This window comes from Balaenoptera ricei, chromosome 3, assembly GCF_028023285.1.
Source record: "Balaenoptera ricei isolate mBalRic1 chromosome 3, mBalRic1.hap2, whole genome shotgun sequence".
NCBI lineage: Eukaryota > Metazoa > Chordata > Mammalia > Artiodactyla > Balaenopteridae > Balaenoptera > Balaenoptera ricei.
Genome location: NC_082641.1, coordinates 182,223,192 through 182,245,232, shown reverse-complemented (window position 1 = coordinate 182,245,232; position 22,041 = coordinate 182,223,192). Strand labels below are relative to the sequence as shown.

Sequence of the window (22,041 nt, the reverse complement as noted above, 5' to 3'; positions counted from 1 at the left end):
CCCGGGAACTTAAGTCTCTGTCCACGGTCTCCAGGCCCCAAACGGCAGGATTTTATTCGGTTCATTTTTTCACCGTCTCCTGAGCACCTCCTGTATACCTGGCCCTGTACAGTCACGGAGGAGCCGCTGACAACTGGGACAGACCCCCAAAAATCAATCCCGCAGTTAAGCGTCCAGTTAAGGTGTGTGTGCAGCCACTGGGCTTTATTTGCACGCAGCCGTTCACACTCCAACCTGGTCCTGGCCGTGGCCCTTCTTGTTTTAAGAGACTCAGCTGCATGTGTCTTCAAAGATGACTGTATGTGCGGTTAAGGGTGGGGCCCAGAGGGTTTGAATCCCACTGGGGCCTCCATTTGCTCACCTGGAAATGGGCATAACAAGGCCGTTTTGCGCATGGGGCACACCGGAGCTGTCTGTCCTGCCTCCCCAGGCCTGATGCCCACTGGGCCTCGGTTTCCCTGCCAGCCAGGGGTGGAGCCTGGGCTGGGCAGCCGTTGGGAATCCTGGTGTTGAAAGGTGACCACAAACAGCCCTCAGGAGGTGGGAGGAGGGGAAAATGGGGCACTCGCTCTTGGGGGCCTCCTGGGGGGCAGGAGCAGGAAGGGATGTCCTGGGGGACCCTCCTGACAGCTCAGGGCACCAGGAGAGGGTCTGGGGGAATATCAGGAGCAGGGGTGGGGGTCTTCTTCCTGTCGATCCCCAGTGGTGGAGGAGCCAGGCCCGGCTGTGATGGCACATGGCCGGCCCAGCAGTGGGGCCTGGACTTGCTTCTGGGGCACTAGGGAGCCATGGCAGAGTTTAGAGCAGGCAAGAGGGCTTGAGCACGCCAGGTGCTGCTCAAAGACTCTTGCACATATTAACCCACTCGATGCTCACCACAGCTCACTACTGGGGGTGGGGGGGAACTGTTCACGTCCTGGTACCCAGACAGGGAAACAGGGCCAGAGAGGGGCCCTTGAGGTCACCCAAGTAGGAAGGGATGGACCTGTGGGCTCTGGAGTCACCCATCTCTCCAGCTGTGCTCTGTGCAAGACAGCAGCCTGGTTCACGGGCAAGGACAGGGTGGGCGGCAAGTTGGGGCCTCAGGAGGAAGGATGCGCAGGTGGGATCCAGGGAGAGTGGAGACGGGAGGCAAACTTGGGGGGACGCTGGTCTGAGGCAGAGGCCATGCGGGGGGCACGGCTGGGCGGTGGGACCGTGAGACTCGGCAGGGACCAGGCCTGAGCCCCAGGACCCCACCATTCGGGCTGGGTGGAGGACCGCAAGTCCACCCTGACCCCTGCTCCCGCCACCCTCCCCAGTCCTGCCCTGGAAGAGACCCCCCAGGGCCCCAGACAGAAACTGGTGTCCTAGTGTCCTGAGACGTGGGGTCCACCACCAGCCCCAACCTCTTGGTGTCATCTTGGAAATAAATCCTATTTTTTTTAAATTGAGGTGTCAAAAATAAGTAAAAATAAAAATAAAAAACTGAGGTGAAATTCACATGACATAAGATCAGCCATCTTAAAATATCACATCCACTGTTTTTTGGAAGGAACATTCACAGAGTTGTGCAGCCAGCTAATTCTAGAACATTCTATCTCCCCCAAAGAAACCCCATTTCCTTCAGCTATTATTCCCCTAACCCCCTAACCCCCCAGCCCCTGACAACCAGGAACCCACTCACTGTCTCTGTGGATCTGCCTGTTCTGGATGTTTCCCATCAGTGGAATCACACACTCTGGGTCCTTCTGTGTCTGGCTTCTCTCACTGAGCATCGTGTTCTCAAGGTCCATGCACGTGGTAGCGAGTGTCAGTGCTTCACCCCTTTTCACGGCTGAGTGATGCTCCCATGTGTGGAGGGACACGTCTGTCTGTTGAAGGGCATTTGTGTTGCGTCCACCATTTGGCCACTGTGAACACACGTGTGCAGGTTTCTGAGGCCCTGTCTTTGGTTCTCTTGGGCACGCACCTAGGAGTGGAACTGCTGAGTAATATGATAATTCGGTGATTAACGTTTTGAGGAGCTGCCAGACCTTCCCCAGCCGCGGCACTATTTTACATCCCTGCCAACCTGTCTGAGGTTCCAATTTCCCACCTCCTCGCCAACGCTGTATTTTTTCTGCCCTTTTCATTCCAGCCATCCTAGTGGGTGTGAAGTGGTGTCTCGCTGTGGTTTTGATTTGTGCATTTCCCTGATGACTAATAATTTTGAGCATCTTTTCATGGCATGTTGGCCATTTGTGTATCTTGGGAGAAATGTCTATTCAAATCCTTTGTCCATTTTTAAGTGGATTGTTTGTCTTTTTGTTGTTGAGTTGTGAGAGTTCTTTATATATTCTGGATACTCAACCCTGTCTTTCTCTCCCCTTGGCCTCATCTCTTGCCCAGGTTCTGAGTGCCTGAAACCTCTGAAGACCCTGCTTTGAGGACAGGGAAGGGGAGACAATCTCTCCAGGACCACCTGGCTCTGGGGACTCCATGGCCGCACCTGCCCACTTTAGAGGTGCACAGACTGAGGGCGGGCGAGTGACCCGGCCAGGTGCCCACAGATAAAAACCCTGCAAGTGAAAAGCTGGACACAGAAGACACACAGTGTGTGATTCCGTTGATGGGAAATGTCCAGAACAGGCAAATCCACAGATGGAGAGTGGGTTCATGATTGTCAGGGGCTGGGGGATGGGAAGGAGGAGTGACTGCTGATGGGGACGGGGCTTCTTTTGAGGTGATGGAATGTTCTAAAATTGGGGTGATGGCTGCGTAACTCTGAAGATACTAAAAACGATGGAATAGCACGCTTTAAACAGATGAATTGTGTGGTACTCGAATTATATCTCAATAAAGCTGTTTAAAAAAAAATAAAAAGCAGTAAAACACACACACATGCAAAAGCCAGCAGGACTCAATCCCAGGCCAGGTGGGTAGTGGTGGAACGCCCAGCACTCAGGCTGGAAAGCTGAGTGGAGGCCCCATTGTGAGTGGCACGGCTGGGTGTCAGCCTCACCCACATCTGAGGGGTCACCTACCGTACAGAGGGGAGGACGGGGCACAGGGTGGGCAGTTGGAGGGCCCAGGCAGGCCCCAGGAGCGGTTGGCTCTGGAGGCCTTGGGCAACTTCCCCTGCTCCTGACGGGAGGGGCCAGGCCCTGGGTCGGGGGTGTGCTGATGGCCAAGGCCCGGGCTATAAGGGCGCCACCATCCCAGCCACCCCCAGCGGCCCCGTCATGACGGCACTCAGACTCCTGGGCCTGCTGGCCGGCCTGCTGGCGACCTCCAGGGCCGGTGAGTGCCTGCCCCAGGCCAGACGTCCCCATCTATGCAGGGGTCCAGCTGCAGGGGACAGGCCCTGGTGGGAGGGACCAGCGGGCGCCAGCCCCTGCTTCCCTGGACTCAAGGCTCAGGGAGGGAAAGCAACCTAGCCCAGGCCGCACAGCCAGGCTGGCCCTGACTAGCCCTGGGAGGGTGGGCCCCTGTCCTTTTGGGGAACAAGGGGGCGGGAGGCCGGGGTCTCCCCAGGGATGGGGCTGAAACTGGGGGAGCTGCAATGCACCCTCTCCCCAGGCTCGGCACCCCTGGCGGACATCGTGGGTGGCAGGAAGGCCCGGCCACAGGAGTTCCCATTCCTGGCCTCCATTCAGACCCAAGGGCGGCACTTCTGCGGGGGCGCCCTGATCCATCCCGGCTTCATCCTGACAGCTGCCAGCTGCTTCCAAAGCCGGTGAGGAGGGAGCCACAGGGTGGGGAGGGGGGCTCGGAGAGGGAGAGAGCTCTGGCGATTCCTGGGGGGACGGTGCCTGGTAGGTGAGAAGGGGAGGGGCTTGGCAAGGGGGAGGGGTCTTAGGAAGGGTTGAGGGGCTTGGAGAGGGAAATGGGGGACCCAGGATAGGAAGGGGGCCCAGGAGGGTCTCGATCTGGCAACAGAGGGGAGATACGGCTGCAGAAGGAAGGAAGGAGGCTTGACCATCACCGCTGTCCTTCCTTTGGCTCCTGGGCTGTGGTTCAGTGGGCTAGTAATTCCCTGCCTTATTTGCAAGCCTGCTCCCCATCAATGCCCGGGCCCTGGGGTGGGTGTGGAAGGTTGGGGACTTCCCCACAAGCCCCCAGGACTGCCCCAGCCTGGTGTCTGCCCCCACCTGCTCTTAGCAACACCGGGATTGCCACTGTGGTGCTGGGGGCCTACAAGCTGAGGCGGCGGGAGAGGTCCCGGCAGACGTTCTCCATCAGGAGCATCAGTGAGAATGGCTACGACCCCCAAGAGAACCTGAAGGATGTGCTGCTGCTGCAGGTGGGGAGAGGGGTGGGGGGGCTGATGACGGCCTGGGGGGCTAAGGAGGGACGAGCCACGTGTACGGAGCCTGTGGTTAAATCGTACAGCCAAGTGCACAATCCATTTACCTATCCTCCGGATCCTGGACACAGGAGCTGGGCCAACTTTCCCTCCCACCAGCAGAATTTAAAACTGCCCATTTCTCTACATCATTACTGACACTGCATAATATGATTTTTTAAAATTTTCTGTCAATTGTGATGGGGGATGGTACCTTGTTTTATCTGCATTTCCTGGGCAAGCTCTTCACCTTCAGGGTCTCTCAACCACCTTTGCAATAAGAACGATTGATTCCTTCTCTGGAGGAACCAGAGGCCCAGAGAGGTAAAGTCACTTGGCCAGGACCCCACGGCCAGTTACTGCCTAAACTGGCCAGGACCCAAACCACTTTACAGACCAAAACTCACGTCGCTGCCGCTCTGGCTCCCAGCTGGGCCCCGTGAGGCTCTGGTCCCCAGCTCTGCCCTCTCCTGACTCAGTTTCCCTCCCCAGCTGGACCGTCAGGCCAACCTCACCAGCAGCGCCGTGGCAGTGGTACCACTGCCCCCACAGAATGCCACGGTGGAAGCTGGCACCAACTGCCAGGTCGCAGGCTGGGGCACCCGACAGCATACAGGGCGTCTCTCCCGAGTCCCAAGGGTCGTGAACGTCACTGTGACCCCGTTGGACCAGTGTCGCCCCAACAATGTGTGCACCGGCGTCCTTACCCGCCGGGGCGGCATCTGCCAGGTACGGGCTGGGCGTGACCTGGGGTGGGCTCCAGGTGGTGGGAAAAGCAAGGACAAGTGCCAAGCTCTGGGCTGGAGGCTGGAGACACGACAGGGAACAGGACAGGGTAGGGTCTGCCCTTTTGGAGCCAGGGGCTCCCAGACCTTGTGGGCGGGGGAGTCAGGTGTCAAGACAAGGGCGTGCACGGGACAGGCCCAGCCCGGGGCAGCAGGGAGTTCCTGGGGGCATCTGAGACCTGAGTTGCAGGTAGGAGTTAACCCAGCAAAGTTGAGGGAAAAGCGTGCAGGCAGCGGGACAGCACGTGCCAAGGGCCAGGGGCGGGGACAGGATTTGCGGGTGGCATGAGCAGTGGTTCTGGGTGGGAGCAGAGTAGGGGGGCTGGGCCTGGGACGCCCTGACTCTCCTGCCGCCCTGCAGGGGGACGGGGGCACCCCCCTCATCTGCAACGGCCTGGCGCACGGCGTGGCCTCCTGGTCCCGGGGGCCCTGCGGCAGGGGCCCCGACTTCTTCGCTCGCGTGGCACTCTTCAGGGACTGGATTGACTCGGTTATAAACCAGCCAGGCGGACGTGCGCCAGCCTGACGGACCCCCAGCCCAGCCGGTGGGGGGCGTGTGAGCTGCCACGGAGCCCAGCCCCCCACGCCTCTGTCCCATCCCGCAGCCCCACCCTGGCCCGCGCGGTTGTGACTCTAATAAAAGATCTGTTCCCATTCTGTCCACGGCACCTGATTTCTGCTTTGCGGGGGCAGGAAGGGGCTGGGTGCCGAGCGCAGGGACATCTTCCGGCAAGAGTGGCATCCACCCCAGGGGCCTCCACTCACGGAATCCGCTCGCAGCCCTGAGGACCAGGGGCTCTTGTTATCTCCACCTGAGGCGGCGCCGAGGCTCAGAGAGGTTGGGTGACTACCCTGAGGCCACACAGCCAGAGTGGGCTCTGAACCCACATCTGTGAGATTCCAGTCCCCCTTGAACGTCTCTCATTTTGGTCGAGAATACAGTCACCCCTTAGTATCTGCAGGGGCTGGGCTCCAGGACCCTGGTGGATACCCAAATCCGCGGATGCTCAAGTCCCTTATATCAAATGCCGTAATATTTGCAAGTAACCTACGCACATCCTTCAGTGCACTTAAAATCATCTCTATATGACTTAAAATACCTGATAAAATGTAAATGCTGTGGAAATATAGTTGCCCGCCTACAGCAAATTCAAGTTTTGCTTTTTAGAACTTTCTGGAAATTTTTTTCCCAAATATTTTTGATCTGCGGTTGGTTGAATCCGAGGTTGATTCAGTCCGCGGGTGTGGAACCCGCGGATACGGAGGCCCGGCTGCATATTATGCAGCAAAGTCAAGAGACACACGAGAAACTGGCTTAAGACTATTTGCCACTTGAATCGGTTAAAGAGCCTAATATGAAAGGAACTAAAATATAAATGTTAAATAATAAATATAATTTTATAGGGACTTCCCTGGAGGTCCAGAGGTTAAGACTCCACGCTTCCACCGCAAGGGGCACGGGTTGGATCCCTAGTGGGGGAAATAAGATCCCACATGCCCCGTGGTGCAGCCAAACTATATATATATGTATTTATATATTTATATAAATGATATATAAAACATGACAAACAATCGTATAACATACAAAACATAATAAAAATAATTATATAAATGATATATAAAACAATACACATAATATAGTTTATTAAACTAAATAAAATTGTTTCATTAAAATAAAAATTAGGGCTTCCCTGATGGCGCAGTGGTTGAGAATCTGCCTGCCAATGCAGGGGACACGGGTTCGAGCCCTGGTCTGGGAAGATCCCACATACCGCGGAGCAACTAGGCCCGTGAGCCACAACTACTGAGCCTGCGCGTCTGGAGCCTGTGCTCCGCAACAAGAGAGGCCGCGATAGTGAGAGGCCCGCGCACCGCGATGAAGAGTGGCCCCCACTCGCCGCAACTAGAGAAAGCCCTTGCACAGAAACGAAGACCCAACGCTGCCAATAAATAAATAAATAAATAAATAAAAATTTTTAAAAAATAAAAATTAAACCATACATTACATTATATATTAGTATTTATTACATATTATACTTGTATTTTTAAAAATATATACTTAATAACACATAATAAAATATAATAAATCCATTGTGTAAATATTATACATTAATATTTATAGTATATATTTATAATATATTTATCTTATATATTTATAATATAATACATATAATGTGCACCTAAAATCAGTAAGGAAAAAAATTAGAGCCCAGTAGTAAAAAAGTGGGTCAAGGATGTAAACAGTTCACAGCAAAGAAACACAGAAGGCTCTTGACGATGTGGGAACACTGCCCCTCACCCAGTGGGTGAGAAATGCCCGCTGGCCTCCTGGGAGGTGGGCTTTTCACCCAGGGGGGTGATCACAAAGCCTGCCATCTGCGGTGTCTCGTCTGGGGGGGGGGGGCGGGGTGGCAGGGACGGGTCGGGCATCCGAACCAGGTGCCGCCCTGGGGGTTGCCCACGTGTCACCTTGCACGAGACGGGAACAGGTCCTGCCATGTGGCTCGAGAGAAAGAGGCTGCAAAGGATCCAGTGTTCCGGGCTGGCGGTGGGGAGACCACAGAAGCCCGGGGCGGGCGGGTAGCACACAGCTGTGGAAGAGGCTCAGCCCAGCCGGCGTCGGGGCCAAAATGGAGATGCCCGGCTCTGCCCTTTCTCCTGGGGGCCCTGCTGACGCCCCAACACGCAGGGGAGGGGAGGGGCTCGAAGGGGCGGCGCTCTGCCCTGAGCCGGGTGGTGTTGGGGTCTGTGCGGTCCCGAGCCCCCTGCCCTGACCGCGCGCCCTCCACCCCCTCACTGCCCCAGAAGCTCCCAGAGATGGCCCACACACACCGGCCACCGAGGTTAGTTGTGTTGCCATTAAGCCATTTTACAGATGGGGAGCCCGAGGCCCAGGGAGCTCCAATCACCACTGGCGTTGCTGGCGCTTATTAGGCACCAGCTGCATGCCAGGCCCTCATCCCATCCTACAGGCCTGGTCTGTGGGTCCCGGGTCTGTTTATTTGTTTTTCATAATTTATTGCAGTGAAAGTCACATAACATAAAATTCACTCTTTTAAAGGGAACAATTCAGTGGTTTTTAGTGTATTTCACTAGGTTGTGCAACCCTCACCGCTGTCCAGTTCCAGAACATTCCATCACCCCCAAAAGAAGCTCCGTCCCCATCAGCAGTCACCTCTCCTCCCCCTCCCCCAGCCCCTGACAACCACTAACCACTAACTCTCTGTCCCTGTGGACTGGCCTGTTCTGGACGTTTCCCATCAATGGAATCACACCCTGTGTGTCCTTCTGTGTCTGGCTTCTCTCACTGAGCATCGTGTCCTCAGGGTCCATCCACGCTGTAGTGAGTGTCAGTGCTTCACCCCTTTTCACGGCTGAGTGATGTTCCCAGGTGTGGAGGGATGTATATCCATCGTCTGTCGATGGTCATCTGGGTTGGTTCCACCCTGGCTATTGTGAATCACGTCGCTGTGGACATTTGTGTACACGTTTTGTTTGAACATCGATTTTCAATGCTATGGGTTTGTACCCAGGAGTGGAATTGGGGGTTCAGAATTGGTCCTGCTTTATAGAAGGGGAAACTGAGGCCCAGAGAGGAATGTCAGCGGCTCAGGAGCCCAGAATGGTCCCAGGGGCCCCGCCTGATGATTGTTCAGATGGGGAAACTGAGGCCCTAGGGCGTTGGGGTCCAAGAGCATATGGTCCCAGCTTGGAGCCCCCAACACTGGCCCCCTCAAGAAAGGAGTGTTTTTCTTCTTTCAGGAGAGAAGAGGAAAAAGAGGCAGAGACACAGAGACTGAGCCTCTCCCGCCCTCCTTCCCTCGATCCTGGGTGGGTCGGCTTGGGTCCGCTTGCCCCCTCACCCCGCCCCAGCCCGTGTTCCCGGCGAGGCCGTTGCCTGTTGCACCAGCCACAGTTGGAGCGGGAAGGGGCCGAGGCCACAGCTTCCAGCCCCACTTCCCCTCCACCTGCCGGCCCGACCCCCAGAGGCCCCCGATGGTTCCCTCCCTCCCAGTTACAACCCCCAGGGCTCCCGGTGTCCCCAGCTCCCCACCCAGTCCCATGCCTTCCCAAGCCTCTGCCTTCAGGCAGCCCCCCAGCCCTGCACTCACCTGCCTGCCCCCACCCCAGGCCTGGAGCAGAGAGGAGGACCCCGGGCCATCCCCCTGTCTCGTCTAATGCTGTGACTCCCCTCCCCACCCCACCCCCACCCCGCGAGGCTCCCTGGGGGGTGAGAGCTTCTGGCCAGGACCCCGTGGGCAGTTACCTAGCAAGGTTGTGTGTGTGTGTTTCTTTTTCTTTTTCAGTTAAAGCTTTATCGAAATGTACTTCTCCTACCATACAACCCACCCGCTTAACAGTTCAGCGGCGTTTAGTATAGTCACAGGGTTGTGCAACCACCACCTCTAATTCCAGAACATTCTCACCACCCTGAAAAGAAGCCCTGTCCCCAAGGGCACTCACCCCCATGCTCTCCCCCCGCCCCTGACAACCAGGAACCTACTCTCTGTCTCTGTGGATCTGCCTGTTCTGGACATTTCCCGTCAATGGAATCACACCCTGTGTGTCCTTCTGCGTCTGGCTTCTCTCACTGAGCATCGTGTTCTCAGGGTCCGTCCACGCTATAGCGAGTGTCAGTGTCTCTCTACTTTTCAGGGCTGAGTGATGCTCCCCTGTGCGTACCCCCTTTCATCAGCTGATGGTTCATCAAGCTCTTATCTGTATTAGGGAAGTCAGTCCCTGAGGTGGGGTTGTTCTCATGACTCCCCATCATTAACAGATGGGGAAACCGAGGCCCAGAGAGGTGGCGTTTCTAGCCCAGAATCACAAAGCACAGCAGAATGTGAACCCAGGCGAGGGGCTCCGGACCCTGGGGTGTACCCGCCCCGCGTCTGCTCCCAGAAGAGCCTGGATCTGAGAGAGGCACATGCTGACCCGGCCCAGCCGCCGAGAGGATGGGCTGAGACGGGGAGAAGCACAGCAGAAAAAGGAAGGGAGTGGTGGGGTGGCAGCGACAGGGCCGGCACCTGTGCTCACCTCACCTCACTGCGCGCCCACACACTCCAATACTCCAACTTATCAAATCCTCCTGCTGTCGCCCCGGGGGAGGGACCATTAGTACGATCACCCCACTGTACAGGTGGGGAAACCGAGGCACCAAGCAGCCTGCCCCGCTGGACCGGACAGTGCCAGTCCGCAGAGATGTTCTTGTCAAACGAGAAAAACCAGTTCTGAAAGCAAAAGGCACAGCAGCCCCGGGTTTCTGTGGAGACATGTCAGGGCCACACCCAGGGCTGCGGCCTTTCCCGAGTGACTGGGCTGATGTGTGACTTAAAAACACGTTGGCAATACAGATGGCCAACAGGCACATGAAAAGATCACTAATGATTAGAGAAGAGGAAATCAAAAATACAATGAGGTGTGAATTCTGACCTCACACCGCTCAGAATGGCCACCATCAAAAAATCTACAAATTACAAATGCTGGAGAGGGTGTGGAGAAAAGGGAACCCTCCTACACTGTTGGTGGGAATGTAAGTTGGTGCAGCCATTAAGGAAAACAGTATGGAGGGTCCTCAAAAAACTAAAAGTAGAGTTGCCATGTGATCCAGCAACCCCACTCCTGGGCATATACCCAGACAAAAGTATAATTTGAAAAGATACATGCACCCTTATATTCATAACAGCACTGTTCACAATAGCCAAGACATGGAAACAACCTAAATGTCCATCGACAGAGGAATGGATAAATAAGATGTGGTACATTTATACAATGGAATATTACTCAGCCATAAAAAAGAATGAAATAATGCCATTTGCAGCAACATGGATGAACCTAGGTATGATCATACTAAGTGAAGTAAGTCAGAAAGAGAAAGACAAATATCATATGATATCACTTATACGTGGAATCTAAAATATGACACAAATGAACTTATCTTCGAAACAGAAACAGACTCACGGACATAGAGAACAGAGTTATGGTTGCCAAGGGGGAGAGGGGTGGGGGAGGGATGGATTGGGAGTTTGCGGTTAGCAGATGCAAACTATTATATATAGGATGGATAAACAGCAAGGTCCTACTGTATAGCACAGGGAACTATATTCACTATCCTGGGATAAACCATAACGGAAAAGAATATGGAAAAGAATATAAAAAATAAATTAATTAATTTAAAAAAAAGAGCCTGGCGGGGGGAAAGAATATATATATATGTATAACTGAGTCACCTTGCTGTTCAGTAGAAATTAACACAACATTGTAAATCAACTCTACTTCAATAAAATTTAAAAGATAAAAAATAAAAACGCATCGGCAGAGGGAGGGGTGGGAAGCAGTGAGGCACGCAGGCTGCACCAGGAGTCATTGGTGGGCAAAACTCAGAGCAGGTGTTTCTGCCTCAGAGACGTTCATTCATTCCAAAGAGGAAAGTGTGACTCGGCGGGAGGGACACGCAGGTACCTCAGAGATGATACCCCACGTCCTGGGGACCGCCACTCGGTATACAGACCCCATCTCCGTGTGGGGACCCCGCACAAGCCCATTCGGAGGGACGTTCCCCCCAAAACCTGCCAGGTTGCCACCAAGGACACGGCACGAGAGCCAGGAGAGGCTGAGGGGCTGCCCCAGAGCCCAGGAGACTCGGGGAGGCGGTGGGGGTGGGGGGTGGATCCTGGACCAGAGACTGGCTGATTGTGAAATCCAGGCGGCCTGTGAGGGGGCAAACTTTGTGCAAGACGTGGCCCCGGGGAAGCTGGGGCAGCACATCCGGGAATTCTGCGGACTGCTGTAAGCGTGAAATGATTTCAAAATGAAAAGCTTAAAAACTTTCTTTTTGGCCCCCAAATTCCGTGAGCTCCTCTATCTATGCTTCTGTAGGTTTAAGTTTTTCATAATAATGAGTCAGTTATAAATAGATACATAAATAAATGTCTCCCCGGCACCAGAGTCTCCCCCTGCCCCCTCCCGTGTCGGGCAGCATCCCTGGTCCCAGCCACTGCATGCCAGGAGCTCCCCAGTCGTGATGACCACAGGTGTCCCTGGGGGAGGAATCGCCCCAGGTGAGAGCTCTGCCTTAGAGGGAAGAGTGAATCCCCCAGACAAAGTGAGGGCAGAGAGATGAACCTGTGGGTCTCAGGAGGCGCAGGGCTCTGAGACCCTCACCCCCTTTTCTGTCCCGCTGAGTGGGACTCATCCCACCCCTGCACACGTCGGCCACATCTCACCTTGCTGGGGCTACAGGGACCCTCTGGGGGCAGGCAGTGCCCCCTTGGGGGTGTGGAAGCTGGGGTGTGTGTCACTGTGAGGGCTGTGGCCACAAGCCCCCTTGTCCAGAGGACCCCCAGCATGGGGTGGGTGGGAGCCAGCTTCCTACATCTCTTGGGGTGCCGGGACCCCGAGCCTGAGCCTGAAGCCCCTGCAGGCTTCCTGGGGTGCAGCTTTGACCCCCAAGCTCCCGAGCCCTCGAGCTGGAAGGAGGAAGTGGGGACGCCCAGCCCGGGTATGGGGCAACCCTAATGGCCTCCCTGAATTGGGGCTATAAGAGGGGGCGGGCAGGCAGGGGGCACGGCCCAACCATGACCCGAAGCTGCAGACCCTCCAGGTCTGCCCTCGCCCCAGTGCTGTTGGCTGTGCTGCTGGGCGGTGAGTGGGGCCCAAGTCCGTCCGTCCGTCTGCCTGTCCCACGCCCTCACGGCTCAGATGGGGAAAGTGAAGCAGGACCCGGCTCGACTGGCTGCTTGGGATGAATGCCTCAAGAGGAGGGGAGGAGGAAAGAAAGGGGGGGCCTGGGATATGCAGCTCTGTTTCCGCCTCTGTAAAATAGGCAAAACCCAGTGCCTCCTGCCCAGGGAGGTGTCCTAGGGACTCAATATAACCAGAATCCCTGGACAGCACCTGGCACCCAGCAAGCACTCAGTAAGTAAGTGTGCACGCACGAACGAATGTGTCACTGGGTGAATGACGCACGTGTCAGAGGAAACACCGGAGTGAGGGAACCCCTCCGCCCTCATCCTGATGAGGCTTTTTCATGCCTCAGTTTGTCCATCTGCAAGACGGGTCATCTTGCCAGCTTCTTCCCCCTCCTGACCTCCAGGACTGGGCGCCGCTGCTTCCTGGGAGCCTTCAGAAATAATAATGATAATGACCACCGGGATCTCCCCGGCGCTAACTGTCCCGGGCCCAGGCCTCTTCCCTCCACAGCCCCCAGCCCCCCTGTGCTGCTATGGGACCCCCAATTTGCACATGGGGAAACGGAGGCTCTGAGGGGTCCCAGGCCTGGTGGAGGCCACACAGCGGCTCTGCCCTCGTCCCCCGACCCCCGTCTGGGCTCCCTGGGCGTGGGATGGGGCGGTGGGGTGGGGTCGGTCCCCCGTCCAGGGAGCCGCGGAGGGCGTTAGGCAAGGCGACGGCCGCTGACCCCGGCGTCCTCAGGTGCAGCCCGGGCCGCGGAGATAGTGGGCGGGCGGGAAGCCCAGCCCCACTCGCGCCCCTACATGGCGTCGCTGCAGCTGTTCCCCAGCAACCACTTCTGCGGGGGGACCTTGATCCACCCGCGCTTCGTGCTGACCGCAGCCCACTGCCTGAGCAACTTGTGAGTGAGTGCGCCTGCGCGGCGCGGGCCTGCCCGGGGAGGGGGCGGTGCTCCGAGGGAGGGGGCGCGGGGCTGCCCCGGGGGTCCGAGGGGGCGAGGCGCGGCCTGCCTCCGCTTGCCTGGTTTCAGCCCCTCCGTCCATCGGCCCAACCCTCTCATCCCAAACTAGGCGGGCACCTGCCCTGCTCCCCAGCCCGACGTGACCCCCTGATGCCCCAGGAGGATTAGCTCAAGCCAGGGGTTCAAACCTCGGGGGCAAGATGCAGACGGGGGGGGGGTCTCCTGGGACGGTGGGCAGTCCCCGAGGGGCTGCACCCTGGGCCTCAGGACGGGCGTGGGGGGCACATGGGGGGGGGTCGCGGTCCCAGCGATGAACGCCCTGACCCTCAGGAACCCGTTGCGGGTGAGCGTGGTGCTCGGGGCCCACCGCCTGCAGACCTTCGAGCCCACAGAGCAGAGGTTCGGCATCAGCCGCCTGTTTGAGAACAATTACAACCCACAGGAGAAGCTGAATGACGTCCTCCTCCTGCAGGTGGGTGGGCGGGGCCAGCAGGGCCCAGGGACCCCTGTTCATTCATTTTCCAGCACCTAGTGTACAGGAGCCCCGGCGGGCGTGGGACACGGCCTGGTGGGGAGAGAGCCAGTCACCACCTTCTGAGCACGCGGGATGCCCCATGCCCCGCCCCCAGCCTTTGCCCGGCTGTGTCCCCTCCCTGCTCCCTGCGCTGTTCCCAGATACCCTCAGCCTTGGCACCAGCCTCCCCTCCTCAGGGAAGCCTCCCCTCACCCTACTTGAGTGACAGCCACCCCTCCCGCATACACTGTTCATCACTGGGCTATGTTTGCCTTGACTGTGCCACCTGCCATTCTCTTCTTGGCCCCTCCCAGCCCCAAAGATCAGCTCCCAGAAGGCAGAGGTAGGATCCCCAGGGCTTAGCCCAGGATCAAGCATACAGTTGGTGCTCAATAAGTGCTTTGTAAGTGAATGAATGCAACAGTGACCAATGCTGCAAAGGGGAGTCTCTTGGCCTCGGGGAATGTGAAACTGAGCCCTGGCAGGTTTGGAGGGGGATCAGGGCAGCCTCCCTGGAGGAGGCGACCCCTGAGGTAGAGCCAGGCGGAGGGAACAGCATGTGCAAAGGCCTGAAGGAGGCACTTTGAGATAATCGTCCATGGGTGGCTGCGGGTCCTGGAGACTCACTGACCACCAACCGCCCTCTGCCCCAGCTGGACCGCCCGGCCACCCTCAACGCCCAGGTTGCGGTGGCCCAGCTCCCCCAGCAGAACCAGCTGCTGCCCCACGGCACCCAGTGCCTGGCCATGGGCTGGGGCCGCCTGGGCACCTTTGAGCCGCCGTCCCAGGTCCTGCAGGAGCTCAACGTCACCGTGGTCACTTTCCTGTGCCAGCCACAGAACGTGTGCACCTTTGTGCCCCAACGCAGCGCTGGCATCTGTTTTGTATGTACTGGGGGCTGCAGCTCAGTGGCTGCAGGGACAGCCGGGAGAGGGAGGGAGGGCAGGCAGGCGGGTGCCTCTGTCACACCATCTGGAAGGTGAGCACACCCATCGCGAGGGGGTGACGGGGCCTTCATGGGTCTGCGGGTTTTTCCACCCCGCAGCCCACCTTGGGTGGGTGCCCTAGCCCCACTCCGGGGGCCACACCCAGAATTCTGGGGTCCAGGTATATAGCAGGGGGCCAATAAATGTCCGCTCTCCTCCAGAGGGGCCTCCCCTCCCTGTCTCACCCACGTACTTTAAAGAAAATTCTAGGCTGGAAACATCTCACCCCTACGTGGCCCCTTCCCCTGAGGTAGCCTCGTCTGGCTGCTGGCCTGGCCTGAGTGACTGACCGACCTGCCCCCTCCCCAGGGGGACTCGGGCGGCCCCTTGGTCTGCGACGGTGTCATCCAGGGCGTGGACTCCTTTGTGATCCGGGGATGCGCCACCAACCAGTACCCCGACTTCTTTGCTCGCGTCTCCCTCTACGTAGACTGGATTCGCTCGGTGCTGAGCAACGCGGGGGGCGAGGACAGCCCCTGAGCACCCCCGGGCGCTGAGGCCACGCTGTGGACAGACGCGGCGGGTCTGCTTCTGCGCCCGTGCCCCCCTTCCTGCCCACCCCCCCGGCTCTTGGGAGCCAGGCAGACCCACGGTGCGTCAATAAAAGCTGGACCATCCCCCTGGCTCCTGTGTGTCCTTCCCACGGGGAGATGTGGGGGAGAGTGGCCCAGGGTCCTCAGCGTCCAAGTCCCCAAACCCCGAGCTCGGGGTGGGGGTGGGAACAGAGGCCTGGAAGTCGGAGGAGGGCGCATGTCACAGCGGATCCCACTCCCCAGATGCCCGCAGACATGGGTTCTAACCCAGCCCCGCCAGTGTGACCCGGGGCAAGTTGCCGCCCCTCTCTGTGCCTCAGTTTCCTCATCTGGAAAACGGACTCACTCCAGACATTTCCCAAGTGTCCAAGGAGCCCTACCCTGGCCCTCAGGGCTAGGGGTGTCCTGTCCAGTTCTGTGTCTCCCAGCTCCGGGGCCACCTGAGGACCAAGCTCTCATAACATGGGGTGCCCAGGGCCTGTGGGGCTCCTGACCAGTCGGGGGCAGGCAGAAGGGCTATTAGGGAGGCTTCTTGAAGGAGGCAGCAATGCCTGAATACGAACAAAAGGAGAAGTGTCGCCAGGCAAGGCACAGACAGTGTAAGGGCCCTGTATCAGGACAAGCTTGGGGGTGTGAGGAACAGCAAGGCATGACGTGTGGGGGAAGGAGAGCAGGTCAGGGAGGGGGCAGGGCTGGAGCATGCAGGGCCACAGAATGAACTGGGGTCTAGAGGAGAGGCCTGAGGCCAGGCAGAGGTAGGGGTCACTGGCCAGCCGTGGAGAGGGCACGTGGCCATGGCAATGAGGCAGTGGAGGCTCAGAGAGAGGGGCCAACCAGCTCACCGGACACACCAGAGTTGGAAGGCAGCTCTTTTGTTATTGATTTACTCTGCCGCCATCTGGTGGCAGCATGCGAATTCAAGCTGGAGCCAGAACCCCCAGGGCTGCCCCCTTTTTAACTGTTTCACACCTCAGCCGACCACCCAGGGGAGGAGATGAGACTGGTTTTCCGCTTCAGCAGGAGCAAGGGTGTGCTGAGACCTGGGACAAAGCCGAAATCCTGGCAAACGCACGCTGATAAGTGTTGTGGGAACGCAGGGAATTTTCCGCATTTCCCACCGGCCAGCGGCAGGGAAGTGGTTTCTATAAAAAGCCCAGAGGGATTTTGGTGCCCAGCACTGGGGGTAAATGAGGTTTGCTGGAGGGAATGTTGGATTGAGCCCATTGATGGGAACAGAAAGACCCAGAAAGAACAGCCCCGGGTGTTTTCTATTTTCTTTTTTTAAACTTTTTTTTTTTTGACTGCCTTGGGTCTTTGTTGCTGCGCGCGGGCTTTCTCTAGTTGCGCGAGCGGGGGCTACTCTTCGTTGGGGTGCGCGGGCTTCTCACTGCGGTGGCTTCTCTTGTGGAGCACAGGCTCTAGGCGCACAGGCTCAGTAGTTGTGGCTCACGGGCTTCAGTAGTTGTGGCTCACGGGCTCTAGAGCGCAGGCTCAGTAGTTGTGGCGCACGGGCTTCGTTGTTCCGCGGCATGTGGGATCTTCCCAGATCAGGGCTCGAACCCGTGTCCCCTGCACTGGCAGGCGGATTCTTAACCATTGCGCCACCAGGGAAGCCCGTTTTCTATTTTCTATGAGCTTGTGTACATGTGTGTGACAGAGGAAAGTTCTGCACAGCAAAGATCAGATCCAAGAAGGGGAGGTGAGGCTGGGGGATATAGGGGCCTGGGTTGATTTGCTGGAGGTTGGCCGGGGTTGTTGAGATTCAGGGGACAGACCCACAGGAATCATAAACAGGATGTTGGGCAGATACGACCTGGGGGACCTCGGGGAGAGCAGGGCGGCTCCCAACAGCGCAGGGGTCCCCCAGCCTCCAGCCGTGGGAAGGACACGCAAAGCATCATTTTCCTGTTGCGGTGTGACAGGGATCAAGCGAGGGACTCCCCGTGGCATCACGGCTCTGATTGTGAATCAGAATTCCCCCAGATGCCCAGCCCTGCTCCCCAAGCCAATCACCACCGTGCCCTTCGGGAGCCGGTTAATGGTTAACAAGCCCTCAAGGACGGCACTTTCTCATCTGAGAACTTTACAAAAGTTCATTCATTTAATCCTCGGGATTAAATGTGAGATGGGAGCCTATAACTTCCATTTTACAGACGAGGAAGCTGAGGCATGGAGGGGTTACACCCATAGCCTGAAGTCATAGTGGGCAAGTGGCCACTCCAGGATCTGAACCCAGAGTCCACAAGCTTAGCCCCCATGACCTGCGAGGAAACAGCATACAGGTGGTGCTCAATATAGATGCAGCTTTTGTTTAAATCCGGTCTCCCTGCCTGAGGCATGGTCTCCTTCATTCTTCCCACCCCCACTGGAAACAGTGTTGTGTATACAGCAGGTGCTTACCAAGTGCTCTATGGTAACTTTAACTCAACAGGGTGGGGACCCCACTGAGAGGGGAGAGATGGGGGTTTGCTTGCCTGTGGCCACAGACCAGGGAGGAGCCCAGGGACAAACTGGACTCCAGCCCCAGCCCACCTCTGGGTGTCCCTGAGGGCCCCCGCCCGCCTGTTCCTGCAGATGGATCCGTTGGTTCCCTCCCCTGAACCCTGCTCCGAGCCAGGAGAACGTTGCTTCTTGCGACAGCCTTGGCTACGGCCGTTGCAGCTGGAGCAGCCTGGGACAGGGGTGGGGGGTGGGGAGTGGGAAGGTGAACGGGGGCCACGGGGCTGGGAACTGGCCCTGGTGGACCCCATCTCCATTGTTCGGCTTGAGTTCTTCCAAGGTCCAGGCTGAAGTTCTCAAACTTGGCTGGAGATCCATGGTCCAGCCTCCAGGCCTGGGCGGGAATTTTTTCCTCTGTCTCAGGCTGGAAGGGGGTTCAGAGAAGCTCAGAGGGGTGCGGGTGGGGTGGGGGTGGGAGGGATTCCTTCCCAGAACCTCTGAGGGCCCCCAGAGACTGACCAGGTCCCAGGTGGGAGTGAGTTCCCCGTTAGGAGCAACAACCAAAGAGAGGTTGGAAGTCCGGGCTCCAAGAGGGAGATCCAAGGCTGAGGAATAGGCAGCAAGTCTCCCTCCAGCTGTGCATTGTGGGCACCTGGGTTCAAAGCCCGGTTCCCCCACCATGTCACTGGGTAGGCAGCTCATGGGGGGGCCCCTGCCACGCCTCCCAAATGTCAGGACAGGGCTGCGTGCACGTGGTTGCCGTTGCCCTGGGTAAACTGAGGCACGTGGGCGTCCCAGCCAACTCCTCTGGGCCGGGGTGGCCAGATTTAGCAAAAATACAGTACGCCCAGCTAACTTTGAATGTCGGATAAACAAAGACTAACTTTGTACGTAAGTACATCCTGTGCTTATACTTGGGATATACTTATGCTTAAAAAAAAAAGTTTATCTGACGTTCCAATTTAATTGTGCATCCTGAGTTTGATCTGGGGACTCTCCTGGAGCCAGCCCCACCCCTTGCACACATCCTCTCCCCGCTGTTCTTCCCATGACCGCTTCATCCCCCACGTCCCAGGATGGGGAGAGGAAGTGGGGGCACCAGGCCCCCCCACGGGCAACTGCAACGGCCTCCGGCCATGGGGGCTATAAGAGGGGCAGGTGGGCACAAAGGGCAGAGACGCCAGAGCTCCCGCCCAACCATGATCCAAAGCTGCAGACCCTCCGGCCCTGCCCTGGCCGCTGTCCTGTTGGCCGTACTGCTGGGCGGTGAGCGGGGCCCGGGTCTGTCCCTGGGGTCCGTTCCTGCCTCTCCACCTGCTGGGGACCCTCCCGGCCCCCTCATCCTCATGGGGAGTGACAGCTGGGATAAGGAGGAGGCTGAGGTCCTGAGTGGTGAGGTCTGAACAGCGGGGTCTCTGGGGACTCCCAGCGGGTGAAGTCCAGATCTAGCTGCGCCCTGGCAGGGGGACCGTGCGGGACCGCCCCTCTCTGGGCGACAAGCACGCCAAGAACCCGACCCGGTGGGGTCCTGGGAGAGGAGCGGTTCCCGGGCTGGGGCGGGGCTCCTCCGCGCCGCTCACCGCCGCCACCGCCCTTGCCCCCAGGCCCCGCGCTGGCCTCGGAGATCGTGGGGGGCCGGCCGGCCAGGCCGCACGCGTGGCCCTTCATGGCGTCCCTGCAGAGGCGCGGACACCACTTCTGCGGCGCCGCCCTGATCGCGCGGAACTTCGTGCTGTCGGCCGCGCACTGTCTGAGCGACCTGTGAGTGTCCCCGCGCGTCCCCATCTCGGGTTCCAGTCCGCCCGCCGCGCGAGGGTCGCGCGGGCCGTGCTGCGGTCCCGGGGTGGGGCCTTCCGGCGAAGGCGCGAGGGTCTGTAGGTCCTCCTGCGCTCGGGCGGGGTCTCTCCGCCGCTCCCGACCCCGGGGGCGCCCCAATCACCTCCTGTCCCCCTGCCCCAGGAACTTCCGGTCGGTGCGCGTGGTGCTGGGGGCACATAACCTGCGGCAGCGAGAGCGGACCCGGCAGACGTTCAGGGTCCAGCGGGTCTTTGAAAACGGCTTCAACCCCTTGAGCCTGAAGAACGACATCACGGTTCTCCAGGTGCGCGGCCGGCGGCGAGGCAGGAAGGGCAGGTGCAAAGGCCCGCGGGAGGCTTGGGGAGGGCGGGGGAGGGGCAGGAGCCTGGGGGACAAGGCTGGCGGGCGCAGACCTGGTGTCGTCCCCATCTCTGTGTGCCTCAGTCTCCCCCTCTGTAGAACAGAGAAATACTCCCCCCCCGCACTCCCGCCGTGCAGGGCTGTCAGAGATTAGATGAGGTGACAGAGAGAAAGGTATTTTTGTGCCTGCTGGCGGAGGGCAGGGACAGTCTCCCTCTTTGCCAAATGGGGCAAAATTCCCCACATTCGAGCCAGTGGGAGACTGGAAGGAGAAACCTGCCTTTCCCCTCTGTTTGCCCAGCTATGATTATTCTCAGGGAATGTTCTAGAAGAAGGGTTTTATGGTCGTTGCTGTGGCCCATAGTTTGCTTTATTACCTACTGTTTATTGCACTCAAGACAGATCCAGGGATGCCCTGAGCCACGGTGACTGCTCCCACTTTACAGACGGGGAAACTGAGGCTTGAAGTGGGAGGCACCCTGCAGGGCGGATGTCCTGCTCTGAAACATCCCAGGACCATGGTGGAGCCTCGGTTGGGGAAACCAGGGCCCAGAGAGGCGAGGGTCGTCACTCCCCACCCTCTGTGACATGCCACTGCTCCGTCCCACCTGCTGCAGCTCAGTGGGATGGCCACCATCAACACCAACGTGCAGGTGGCCCGGCTGCCCGCCCAGGACCAAGGCGTGGGTGAAGGGGTGCAGTGTGTGGCCATGGGCTGGGGCCAGCTGGACACGAACCGGCCACCGCCCCGAGTCCTGCAGCAGCTCAACGTGACCGTGGTGACAGCCCTCTGCCGCCCCTCCAACGTGTGCACCCTGGTGCCAGGCCAGCACGCTGGCATCTGCTTTGTACGTACCCCATGTCCCCTCGAGCCACCACCCCACTCCCATCCAGGCTGCAGCAACCAGGACTACAGCCAGACCCGTGGAAGGAATCCCCGACCCTGAAGGGGGTGGATGGGGGTGTGAGGGTGGGGACTGGAAGCCCAGCCTCCCGAACTTGTCTGGCTCCACAGGGGGACTCCGGCGGGCCCCTGGTCTGCAACGGGCTGGTCCATGGGATCGATTCCTTCATCCGAGGGGGCTGCGGCTCTGGGATCTTCCCAGACACCTTTGTCTCCGTTGCCAAGTTTGCAGACTGGATCAACTCCATCATCCACCTCTACGGTGACGATAACAGCCCCTCTCTCCACCCTAGGGATGCTGCAGGCAGGACCTGCTAGAAGGGGCTTCTCCTGTCACCCCACCTCACTTGCCCCTGGCCGGGCCCTTCCCATGCAGCATCATGCGGCACCTGGCACAATAAAAACATTCTGTTTTGTAGGATGTGTCTGGGTGTTTGTTGGTTGTGCAACCGAGTGTCGAAAGTCCTCAGGAGAATGTCTTGGGCATGTCACGAGTACGCTGCCACCAGGTGGCAGCTAATTCAGGGCATTGGGGTAAGAAGTCCCTTCCCCACCCTCTACAAAAGGATACTGATTGCCGTTTCTGGTTTTTCCTCCTATAAAGCATAATCAAACTAATGTTGCAGGTGGCGATAATGAAAAGCACTGTAGCAAGTGTTCGTGAGTGCTTACAAGGCATAGAAATCATTCTGAGTCTTTGCAAGTATTCACTCAGCTGGTCCTCTCCACCCTCGAGGCAGGTCCTATGAGTTGCCCCACTTTAC

The 22,041-nt window shown here is 58.1% G+C and overlaps 3 protein-coding genes across 3 annotated transcripts; all 3 read left to right on the top strand.

Moving 5' to 3' along the window:
- Window positions 1-3,203: 3,203 nt before the first annotated feature.
- AZU1 (azurocidin 1) lies at window positions 3,204-5,617 on the top strand. Its single transcript, XM_059919186.1, has 5 exons — window positions 3,204-3,261; window positions 3,541-3,697; window positions 4,123-4,264; window positions 4,799-5,035; window positions 5,453-5,617. The coding sequence occupies exons 1-5, from the start codon at window positions 3,204-3,206 to the stop codon at window positions 5,615-5,617; spliced, it is 759 nt and encodes a 252-aa protein (XP_059775169.1).
- A 7,051-nt stretch (window positions 5,618-12,668) lies between these two features.
- On the top strand, window positions 12,669-15,724 carry PRTN3 (proteinase 3). The gene is made up of 5 exons (XM_059919185.1): window positions 12,669-12,735; window positions 13,525-13,684; window positions 14,075-14,216; window positions 14,912-15,142; window positions 15,554-15,724. Exons 1-5 carry the CDS (start codon window positions 12,669-12,671, stop codon window positions 15,722-15,724), a joined length of 771 nt encoding a protein of 256 aa, XP_059775168.1.
- Window positions 15,725-19,349: 3,625 nt separating this feature from the next.
- Window positions 19,350-21,666, top strand: ELANE (elastase, neutrophil expressed). Its single transcript, XM_059919017.1, has 5 exons — window positions 19,350-19,482; window positions 19,821-19,977; window positions 20,176-20,317; window positions 20,991-21,221; window positions 21,389-21,666. The coding sequence occupies exons 1-5, from the start codon at window positions 19,353-19,355 to the stop codon at window positions 21,593-21,595; spliced, it is 867 nt and encodes a 288-aa protein (XP_059775000.1). The 5' UTR covers window positions 19,350-19,352; the 3' UTR covers window positions 21,596-21,666.
- The last annotated feature ends 375 nt before the right edge of the window (window positions 21,667-22,041 follow it).